The sequence below is a fragment of the Monoraphidium neglectum genome (genome assembly GCF_000611645.1).
Source record: "Monoraphidium neglectum strain SAG 48.87 unplaced genomic scaffold scaffold00038, whole genome shotgun sequence".
NCBI lineage: Eukaryota > Viridiplantae > Chlorophyta > Chlorophyceae > Sphaeropleales > Selenastraceae > Monoraphidium > Monoraphidium neglectum.
Window position 1 is genome coordinate 44,770 of NW_014013590.1, and position 10,997 is coordinate 55,766.

Below are 10,997 nucleotides of genomic sequence, written 5' to 3' on the forward strand. Positions count from 1 at the left end.
TCTGTCGTTTGACTGTGGTGGCGACTGGTGGTTCGTGCACCGTTGTACAGGTGTGCCTTAAAAATTGCAGCGTGATTTATTTGTTCGCTAATAGTGGCTGAATGGCCAGTGTGTATATGGTGACAGTTTTTTCCACAATGGTGGGTAAAAGCACCGGGTACAGTCAACTGCCTGGAGAGTGGCAGGTTGACGGGCAGATGAATAACACACGCAAGGGTAATCTGTCATAGGCTTGCCTGCAAAACATTGACTGCAACACTCTTGATCGGCCCAGCCTGCGACACGATTGGGCCGGCGCCCCCATGTGCGGCAAGCTGATCTTGTGTGTTTCATGGTACCCAAGGTTTGTTTCCTTCCATCCGTGGTTTTGAACATGCTGGATCTGACACCAGACCAGCGATGGACCCCCCAAGCTCCGGCAGCCGAGTGAGCCATGCAAACGGGTGTGGTGTGCGCGCATATCATGCGATCATGGCCTTTCAGCTCTGATGTGCACACTGTTGTTGAAAAATGCTCAAGGTACTTCACAACTGTGTGTTGCAACTGGTCTACACCAACCTGTCAATATTGTCACACCTCACCGATCCCAACAACCGCACAGGGCTCAGTCAAAACCTGAGTCAATCACCACTGTTACATTCACACGATTAAACATCATGCCCATGCTGCATGGATGCACTTGCAGCGCCTAACTGGCCCTGGTGGCAGCTCAAAATCAAGGGTTGCGCTGATCCCCGCTCAATGCACGTCATTGCTTGACTGTGCTGATATACAACACTGGGGTTGCGATTGGGGCGTGACGCGGATGGGAGGGGTCCCGATTGTTGTTCAGACCCTAGTGCAGCACGAATCGCCCCACATGCATGGCTTTTGACAGGAAATTTTGCAAACAAATGGGGAAAACAGCCCGTCCTTGCGACGGGCTGTTTTCCAACATGCAAACAGCAAACGCCCACTAACATGCACGCATGCGTGCACATACACACAAACATACACATGCGCGTGCGCGCGTGCGCGCGTAGACACAAGAGAACCCTCACCGTTGTTGCCGCGTATGAAGGCGTCACCATACTTGTTCTTGAGCTGCCCGTTGACATACTCCTGCCAAGACCAAGTGCATAAAGCAAGGTTGAGAGTGGCGTCTGCCGTCGCAGCATCCAATTCTCCTGCCGTTGCGGCAGTACTTCCCGCGGCCGCCGCCTGTTTCACTGCACTTGTTACTTATGTTGCACTCGCACAGCAGCTGCTGCCTAATCACATGCTGCCACACACGGGCCCTCCAGCCACACATGCGCGCGGGAGTATTGATGCTTCCCCGCATCCACCAAGTACGTTGGTTCCCTGCGGCTCGCATTGTGTTTGGGGGCTGAGTCCCTGCAGCGCTGCTGCTGCCCTGATGTCGCTCCTCTCTGCCTGCCCGCACCTCTGTCTGCTCCATGGCGATGTTCATGTAGCCATCGAGGCATGCTAGCACCCCTGCAACGTTTGCGATTGGAAGCATTGCAGTCACGATGCTGTCTGACTGGCGGTGGGGCAGCAGGCAGCGAGAAATTGCTGATCGCCGCCGCAGACCGGCAAGGCTGTCAGTTCTTGCACGGCTCACCACGATAGTCGACGCCTGAGTTGAGCTTGACAATCACCGGCTTTCCCTTGATCGACTTAAGGAAGTCGGCGGGCGTCTTGGAGAGCCCCTGGGCGGCCGGCGCGTCTTCCATCGCCACTGCTGCTCAGCCTCCCCAGCCACGTGCCGCTGCTGCGGCTGGTGTGTCTGTCAAGTCTGGCGACCCCTGCTAGCTGCGCTGGTACACTCGTGCGTCGAGCTCAGTATATTTCGCCTGACTAGATGAGGACGAGAAGCGCAAATGCACCGTAGATCACCTGTGCATGTGTATCACTTCCAGTTTCTTAACCATGTACTGATGCTGCAGGACGACACAACCTTCGATCACCTGAACATATCATAATATGCCACGGTCACTCGTTTGAAGCCCACCGTGTGACCTGATCTGGCTTTCGATCCTCACGTGGACCAAGCATCACCGCAGCGTATATCAGAGGGCTAGACCAGGAGAGGTCCTGGATAGACCGAAAGGATGGCGGACCGGCGAAGAGGTGGGCTCTCCAGTCCTGCCGCACTCCAAGCACAGCTACAACGAGCCTCAGGGGTGTGATGAAGCAATCTGACGGCACGCATGCACCTCTTTGTCCCGTCAAAGCAGGTGGGGGCGGCGGTGGTGGTGGCGGAAGAGGCAGTGGGGCGCTTCAGCAGCGACCTGGCGATTGGCTGTGCCCCGGCTGCGGGAACACCTGTTTCAGCTGGCGGGACGTCTGCAACCGCTGCAGCACAGCAAAGCCTGCACCTGGCGGGGCTAGGGGCCGCTCATCACCGCGCGGCATGCCACCAGGTGCGTGGGCGTCGGGGGCTTGATTATTTGTGGGCGCTTGGCCTGGTGGCACTCCATGCCGTTGCTTTACATTGCCACTCATCGATGTTCCTTGAACCTAGAACTAGAGCCGCGTCAGAAGCTGTATAGCTGTGGGACTTCTAAAGCGCAGTGCTGGCGACTGTGGCCAAAGCCTTGGCCTGTAGGATGGCTGGGCAGGCGCGTCTGGGTCAAGGCTTTTTTATGTGTATCAGATCGGGCCAACCTTACAGGACTGAATGGGTCCCTTCGCCGTGGGCATGCATCTCAGCGGTGCACTGGTTGTCAGCGCATCGTAATCAGGCACAGCGCTGGGGAGGATTGGTGGCTGCCGGGGGTTGATGGAACCGTGAGTCTGGCAGCAGAAGGTGCACAAACTGCAAGGCAGCTGTGGCAACTGCACTGGCGCTGGCGCTGGCCATGGCAAATTTCAAAGTACATTCAGAAAGACTAGAGTGTGAGCTTTGTCGTGTCTTGACTTGGCCTAGTACTGGGTACCAATAGCGCCCGGAAAGCTGTCCCTGTGAACAAGGCAGCAACATGGGGTGTTTTGTTGCGAGATAGGCATCAAATTACATAATGTTGCAGAAGCAGCCTGACACTGCTGGATGATTCGTCAGCAGTGGATGGGGCGGCCTGTGCACAGGTCTTCGTGGACGGGCGTGGGGCCCTCATCACCGTGTCGGTATGGCCTGAGGGCTCCCCATACAATAAGGTACTAGAGCTCTCCGTTCTCGCCACTTTTGCGAGCTGAGCTGTCCCAAACACCGTCAGCGAGTTGAGGGATAAGGAGTCGCTGCCAGCGGGTGTCTGTGGCGGCTGAGGACCAACTGCATGACGTTTGCGCGCACGCATCACCAGGTCTTGTTGCAAAATATCCAGCACTGGGTCTTGATATTGATGAAAATGGTGGGAATTGCTATGTTTACCTGTTGGTCAATAATGGCCTTGCTGCAGGACCGCAGCCCTGCAGACGAAGGGTGGTTCCGCTGAAGCCAAGCATGACTTGATTTCGGATGCAGAACCGCAAACAACTTCTGCATGGCCGTTCCTGCACGGCCGCACCTTCAACATGCCGCTGAGCACAGCTTGCTGCTGCCCATTTGCAATGCTGCAATCTATAGGAGGGGGTCCGCCACAAGGCGACAGGAGGGCAGGCCCTCCAGGCGGGCCGGGGCTTGACCGCGGCCGGCATGGCGACCGGCCGCCCCCCATGGGCCGCGAGCCTCCCGGCCGCCCCATGGCAAACGGCGGGGAGCCCCCCTCAAGGTTCAGCGGGGGCTATGCGCCCGCGCCAGGCGTGGGGCCGGGGCCCGCGCCTGTGGGCGTGCGGCCAATGAGCGGGGCTTTGGGGGGCCCAGGGTTTGGCCAGCAGGTGCAGCCGGGTCTGGCAGGGGGCGGCGCGTTTGGAGGCCCGCCACCGGCCGGGGGCGGTGCGTTTGGGGCGCCCGCGGCGGCTATGCAGCAGCAGCTGATGCAGCAGCAGCCGGTGGTGATGGCGCAGCAGCCGCTGCAGATGCAGCCGCGGCCGGGCGCGGGGCAGTACGGCGCACCCCCCACGGCAATGGTCCAAGTGGGCAGCCTCGTGCAGCCGGGGTTGGCGCCGCCGATGCGGCCGCAGGCGGCACCCCCTCAGCAGCAGCGCCTCCCCATGCCGCAGCAGCAGCCGGCGCCGGCCTTTGCGCCGCAGTCCGTGCAGGTGGCGCCCCATCAGCAGCCGCAGCAGCAACTCCAGCCACCGCCCGCGGGTGGCTTCGGCGCGGGAGGGGGGGCGGGCGCGTGGCAGGGCGCGGGACCGCAGGGGCCGGGGCCACGGGCGGGGCCCGGGCAGGGGGCGGGGGCGCCGCGCGGTCGGGAGGACCCGTGGGCTCGAGGCGGGGATCCTCGGGACGGCAGGGGGCCCAAGCGGCCGCGTTCCCCGTCGAGGGACGAGCAGCGGGGTTCAGGCCCGGGGCGCTTTGATGCCAGGGGCCGGGACGGGCCTGGTGGCGGTGCCGCGAACAGGAATGGAAGGTGGGGCGATGCGGGCCCTGTGCCCGATGGGGCGCGCCAGCCGGCGCCGCTGCAGCAGCAGCACCAGCTGCCGCCGCAGCAGCCGCAGCAGGTGGCGCCGCAGCAACAGAGGGACCCCCGGCAGACGATTGCGGTGGTCTCATCCATGGCGGGCGGCGCTGGCCCGCAGCCGCTGGTGGCCGCGCAGCAGGGCGCGTGGCAGGGCCAGCAGCAGGGGGCGTGGCAGGTGCGGCCACAGGCCCAACAGAACGCGTCGTCGCTGCAGGCGCAGCAGGGTGGCGCCGGTGCTGGTGGTGGTGGTGGTGGTGGTGGTGGGTTGGGTGGGGTGATGGCGTTCACGCAGCAGCAGCTGCCGGGAATGCAGGTGTATCCCCCAACGATGCAGGCCCAAATCTTGCCCCGCCTGCCGCCATCACAACAGCAGCAGCAGCAGCAGCAGCAGCAGCCGTCGACCCCGCAGCAGCGGCCGACGGCCCCACCGCAACAGCAGCAGCAGCAGCCTGCATCCGGTCAGCAGCAGCTGCCACCGCAGCAGCAGCTGCCACCGCAGCAGCAGCTGCCACCGCAGCAGCAGCTGCCACCGCAGCAGCAGCTGCCACCGCAGCAGCAGCTGCCAACGCAGCAGCAGCTGCCACCTCAACAGCAGCTGCCGACGCAACAGCAGCTGCCAACGCAACAGCAGCTGCCGCCAGCGGCCAGCCAAGGGTTTGCGTCCGGCGGTTCGGCAATCGCCTCACTCCTGCAGGCCCTCGCGCCAGGGGGCGCCATGCACTCGATGTACGGCGCTCCGCCCACAAACAACCCGCCCGCCGCGCCGCCGCCGGCGCCGGCCGCGCCGCCGCCGCAGCTTCTGACGGGTGTGATGGCCCCGGGGCGCCAGCTCAACCTGGCGCAGCCCCGCCAGCAGCAGGCTGCCGCGGACCACGAGCTCTGCCGCCGCGTCGCGGCCGCCGCGGCGCCCGCCGACGTGCTCGCGCTCGTGCCCCTCGCCGCTGCGTCGCAGTCCCCGCTGCCGGCGGCGCAGGCGGTCAAGAGGCTGGGCGAGCTGCGGGCGGGCGGGGCAGCGGTGGAGGCGGCGTCCCTGGGGGCGGTGAACGAGCTACTAGACGCGTGCCGCGCGCGCGCGCCGTCGTTTGGGCCGCGCGAGACCGCAGACGTCTCGGTGGCGCTGGCGCAGGCGAGCAGTGGTGGTTCCTGGGCGGTCGATTGGGGTCGGGGCGAACGGCGCGAGGGCGGGGACGCTCGTTAGGATTTTGGGAGGGTGGGTGCTGATTTGGGCTGCAGCTAGGGCGCTGCTGTTGCCTGAATGGGTCGCAGCGAGGCAAGCCCTCGTCGTTCAATTGGGGTGAATGGGCGTCTTGCAGCAAGGGCGAGCAAGCGCAGGTGGGGCATCCGCGTGAGGCAGACCGCTGGTAGTGTGCACCCTGCTGCTGCGCAGCGCAGCAAGCTGGTGGCCCAGGCATTTGGTTGTGCGCGGGCTGGGCCCCCGGTGCTGGGGCAAGCCTAGGTCGAGTGATGTCATGACTGGTCACTGCACGGCCGCTGAGTTGCAGCTGCGTACATGCTGCGCCTGCCGAGTGGCGGGCTGGCGTGCAGCAATGGTTGTGCGCTTATACAGCGAGGCAGTGTGATACCCCTTGTGAAGGGCAGGCAAACTTCAACCTGTGGTTTGAGTCGGCGGCAGGCGCGGCATGCCAGCTCCAACGCACGCCGCATATGCTGCGCGCGCAACACCCTCTGGTTTAGATCGGCTTCACCTGAATGTCACTCAGACGCGCGCCTCGACAACGCTCACGTATCCTTAGCCACACCACCTTTGGCTCATCCCCTCCCCGAACCCTCCCGCGTCTCACCGGCCCCATGCATACCTCTCTCCTCCTGCCCTGCCCACCACCCAAATCCAGCTTGAGCTGCCGCCAGATGTCCACATGCTCGACCTGCTGGCGACACAGTGCCTCCACAGGATGGCGGACGCCACCCCAGAGCACATCAGCGCGACACTCAGCGGGTTCGCCAAGGTGGGGCCATGGGGAAGGGGGGCGACGCCTTTGGCAAAGCAGGGCTCGTGCGTCCAAGGGTCACGGTCGCGAAGAAGTGCATGAAATTGTGCTCAGCCTCTTGCTTTACCAAGTCGACATACCGCCATCACGCAACCCCAATAGTATTCTCCCTGGGGAGGCCCGAGGAGCACTGAAAGATGGCCAAACCTCCGCTGTTGCAACCATGCACGTTACCGCTGCAGGTCGGGTACATCCCAGCCACGCCCCTGCTGGCGGCCGCCGCCGAGGCCGCGTCGGCCGCGCTCACGCGCACGGGTCCCCAGGGTCTGGGGGCGCGCGACATGGCGGAGCTGATGTGGTGCTTCGCCAAGAGCGAGTACCGGCCGCCAGAGGCGCTGCTGCAGCGCGTGCTGCAGGTGGGGCGGGGTGGCGCGCGGTCATGCACTTGCCAGGGTGGCATGCGCAAGTACACGCCCATGTTCATCAGGGCTGCAGCTGACGCCTGGTGTCAATGTGAGAAAGTGTGGCTCAAAGCAGGAGCCACTGCCACTGCCCCCAAAGACGTGTGGCCGTGCGGCGGCCTGCCGACCAACCGCCCTCCGCGCCCCAACCCCTCAAAACGCAGAGGTTTGCCCAGTCCCTGGGCGTCATGCCCGGCCAGCGCATCAGCCAGGTCCTCTGGGCCTTTGCCCAGTTTGGCTGCGCCCCGCCTGCGTCGGTGCTCACCTCCATCATGCAGTCCGCCACTGCAGCCCTGGCCACCTACCCGCCAGACTCCATGGCCCAGCTGCTGTCGGCCCTGCGGTCGTTCGGCTGCGCGCTGGCGGGCGGCCCGCTGCTGCGCGCGGCGGCGGAGCGCGCGCTGGCGGGGGTGGGGGGCTTCAGCAGCCGCGCGCTGGCGGATTTGCTGGAGGTCTTCGCCGCCTGCAGGTGGGTGCTGGGGTTGGCGGGAAAGTGGGCGCAGATGGGCTCAAGGTGAGGTGCCAGCAGAGCGCCTTGACCCACCTACCTATTGGCATGACGTCGAACTGTCTCAAGTGCGGCTTCCCTGTGTCTGTGCCTGATTTGGACAGGTTAACCCCTATACCGCCTCCCTGAGCTGTGAAACCCCCAAACCCCCAAAGATTCCAGCAAATTCCCAACAGCTCACAGCTTGCACGTCTTGGTGCCAAACCGCACACACCTGCAGTTCCTCACAGATCCGCCCACCTCGCCCCCCACACATCAGGTACCACCCCGGCATCGACCTGCTTCACGCCGCCGCTCAGCAGATCAGCGCCCAGATCTCATCAGCCGACGCCGCCGGCGCGCAGCCCCCCCTGCCCGCGCGCGCGGCCGCGACGGTCGTGCGCTCCTACGCCGGCCTGGCCTTTGCGCCGCCCGCGGCGCTGCTGGCGCAGCTGCAGGCGCTGCTGCTGCCGCAGCTGGGGGACCTGGATCCTGCTGACGTGGCGTCCGTGCTGTGGGGCTACCAGCTGTTCCGCTCGCTGCCGCCGGCGCTGTGGAACGCGGCGTGCGAGGCGCTGGCGGCGGCGCCGGGCAACGGCGTGCCGGCCGCGGCGCTGGTGATGCTGTTTCAGGTGTGCGTGTGTGTGTGTGTGTGTGTGTGTGTGTGTGTGTGTGTGTGTGTGCGTGTGTGTCTGTGTCGGTGTCTCTGTGTGTGTTGGCGCGGGGTACTGTTGGCAAGGGCTCCATCGTCAGACGCACATCCTGTGACTCAAGCTTTGCGGAGTATGCGTGATGCAGGCAGCTGGTGAACGACGGCTTTCCTCAGTGTGTTGATATCAATCTTGCAGCTTGCATCACGACCTGCGGCAAAGGGTGAGGCCGCAGCAGGCCTCTCACCAGCGACCCCACCTGCCCCCACAACCCCACCCCCTCACCTGCGCCTCCATCCCCCCCAAAAAAGGTGCACCTCATGGTGTGCAAGGAGCCGACCTGCGCGGCGTATGAGACGCCCCCCGCGCTCATCGTCGCCGCCCGCGGCCACTGGTGCTCCCACCAGGGCAGCACCGCCATGCTGCCGCCGGGCGAGGCGCAGCGGGACGTTCAGCGGTGCCTCGCTGGTCTGGGCGTGCCGCACGCGGCGGGCGTCATGGCGGACGACGGCCTCTTTGCGCTGCGATTGGCGCTGCCCGAGAGGTGCGCGGGCCTCGAAATATGTCGGGCCGTGGGTGGTGGAACAGAGTAGGGGGGCTACTGTGGTCGCCTCGGCCGCGCTGGGGTCTGGCAGTGTCTGCTGGCCTAAATCCTTTGGCATTGTGGCTGCTCTCAAGCCCTCCCTTTGCTGCTTCCTACCACCAAGCACTGCGTGGCCCAGGCTGACCTCACGGCCCGCACTCCTCCTCCTAATCACCCTCGCCACCACAGGCGCATCGCCCTGGAGGTGCTGGGGCCAGAGGCGTTCTGCGTCAACACTGTGGCGCCGCAGCAGCAGCCGCAGCCGCTTGGGGAGACGGTCATGCGGATACAGGTGGGCGTGAACTGTGCCATTTGGGGCCGCATACCCCCACTTTGGGCCTGCATTGAGAGCCTGGGCTGGAGCAGCCAGCCGATTTCTCCGCATGCGACGCTAGGCCCCTCCAACGATGCCTGTGAGGGTGCTTGTGATGACGGAGGGCGCACCTTGCCTGCCGCAACGAGCCTTGTTCCGCGTCATTTTGCCCCTGCCTCTGGCCGGCCCCTAAAGTGCATCCATTGCGACCCATCTGGTTGCTGCTGCTGCTTCCGCGTCCGCAGATGCTGGCGGCCCACGGCTGGAACCCCGTGACCATACCGCACTACGAGTGGTCCGCCCTCCCCAACGAGCTCGCGCGCCAGCAGCACCTGCGGGCCGTGCTGGGCCTGGGCGCCTGATGCGGGGCTCAGCGTCTGGTCCCTGCGCTTGTTTCATGGCAGCGGATGCGGCGGCCTCGCTGAACGGGAAGCCCATTCTCACGCACTTGATGATCCCCAGCAGGTTTTTCAGGTCGCGTCAGGCTGCAATGGGGATCTCCATGCAGTGCCTACGTGTGGCAAGTAACATATCAGGCTGTCATTTTCAGTGCTTACAGGGCCATACGCTCCAATAAAATTTGGCTGCACGGGGCTGGGGAAGAGGATGTCGCCTCAACAAGGTGGCAGCTGCAGGAGACTTTGGCTGGCAAAGGGGCAAAGAGGGCCGAGGACATGGAAGACTTTCGTGGCAAGCCTGAGCTACCGTACTGTAAAAAGCACACAGGGCCGCAATGTACCGTCATCGTGCCAGGAGCGAGCGTGCAGTGAATGCTGACAAAAACCTGCATGACAGCTACTCGCGGCGGTACACGAAGACAGTGAGCCGACCAGCGCCTGATTGCGGCAGCTCATGCGGCACAGCGGGGTCCCAGACCCATGCAGCCCATCGCAACTAGGCACCCGGTGCTCTGTTCAAGCTTACCAGCCTGTGACACACTACGCAGTGGCTTCTGGCAGGTGTGGCTCTTGATACCCATCACGTTCCCTCCCTGCCTTGCCCCTCTCCCCGCCTGGCTGGCCTGCCAGACCCCAGACGCATTTTTGTTGATCAACAGGCAGGTCGGTACAGTACCGAAATGTTCCAGGTCATCGTGCGCAAATATCCTGTATTTATGTGATTTACTCTGGGGTGCCCGCATACTCCCAGGTTGCAGAAAAGCTTTTGCGTAGAGCCTCAACCGAAGGATTGCGTCATGAGCCACCAGGGGTGCTGATGGTCTGGCGGCGGGCAAGTAAGCGGTGGCACGCTCGCTGCTGATGACTGCACCAAGCATCTTCGAAGCATGTTTCTGATCGTCAACGTGAGCCGCCGCTGCAAAGACCACAGCCACAAGGGTTGCAAATACCGTATTAGTACCGCCGGCTGTAGATGTCACAATCCGAGACACCTCGGTCCCATGCAGAAGCCGGTTAATTGGGCGGCCAAAAATTCACGATAGTTTTCAGAGGTGCACAAGACACGTGCTTAACTCCGGACTGCCTCTTGCGTCGCCAGGCGGAGACGAGAAGGCAATGTGTTCTTGCGCAAAACGCACCAAACACAATCGAACAACATTATTTTATTTATCTTTGGTACGACGGAATTTAGTCTATATCTTTGACATCCAAGTTTATAAGCTGTCTGAATGTCATGTGAAGCCCTCGCGACTCGTCAAAGGCGGTTTCTTCGCAAGCAAGGTCTGGGCCTCGCCTTCTCCGGAGGCCTTCCGGGCGCAGTCACATCACTCAAAGTACATCTCTCGGATCACGCGTGCTCTGTGTGCGCCCCCTACATGTGTGGTAAGTCGGCGCACGCTGCATCAGAGGTGCCCGCCTTGGGCCTTGCGCGCGCGCTTGCGAACCACCGCCGCTTTTGCATGCGAAGCGGGCGGTGCTCAAGTGGATGAAAATGCAAAGGAAGCGTGTTTGGCGTGCCTGACAGCACCGCTGCTGCGGCGTGTGGGTGTGTCAACTTCGATGCAGACGCCGTGTGCAGCCTGTTGGTGCAGACGTTAGCACCTGTATGATGCACTTGAGAGAAAGCTCTCAAGTGCAAGCCGACAAATTCTCAATCTCACTAACCCAA

General features: G+C 63.3%; 2 protein-coding genes across 2 annotated transcripts; both read left to right on the forward strand.

Moving 5' to 3' along the window:
* Positions 1-4,581: 4,581 nt before the first annotated feature.
* Positions 4,582-5,685, forward strand: MNEG_0473 (hypothetical protein; the record flags this gene model as incomplete). Its single annotated transcript, XM_014051051.1, has 1 exon — positions 4,582-5,685. One exon carries the CDS (start codon positions 4,582-4,584, stop codon positions 5,683-5,685), a length of 1,104 nt encoding a protein of 367 aa, XP_013906505.1.
* A 715-nt stretch (positions 5,686-6,400) lies between these two features.
* MNEG_0474 (hypothetical protein) lies at positions 6,401-9,292 on the forward strand (the record flags this gene model as incomplete). Its single annotated transcript, XM_014051052.1, has 7 exons — positions 6,401-6,454; positions 6,679-6,852; positions 7,062-7,366; positions 7,665-8,016; positions 8,346-8,578; positions 8,807-8,909; positions 9,176-9,292. The coding sequence occupies 7 exons, from the start codon at positions 6,401-6,403 to the stop codon at positions 9,290-9,292; spliced, it is 1,338 nt and encodes a 445-aa protein (XP_013906506.1).
* Between the last annotated feature and the right edge of the window lie 1,705 nt (positions 9,293-10,997).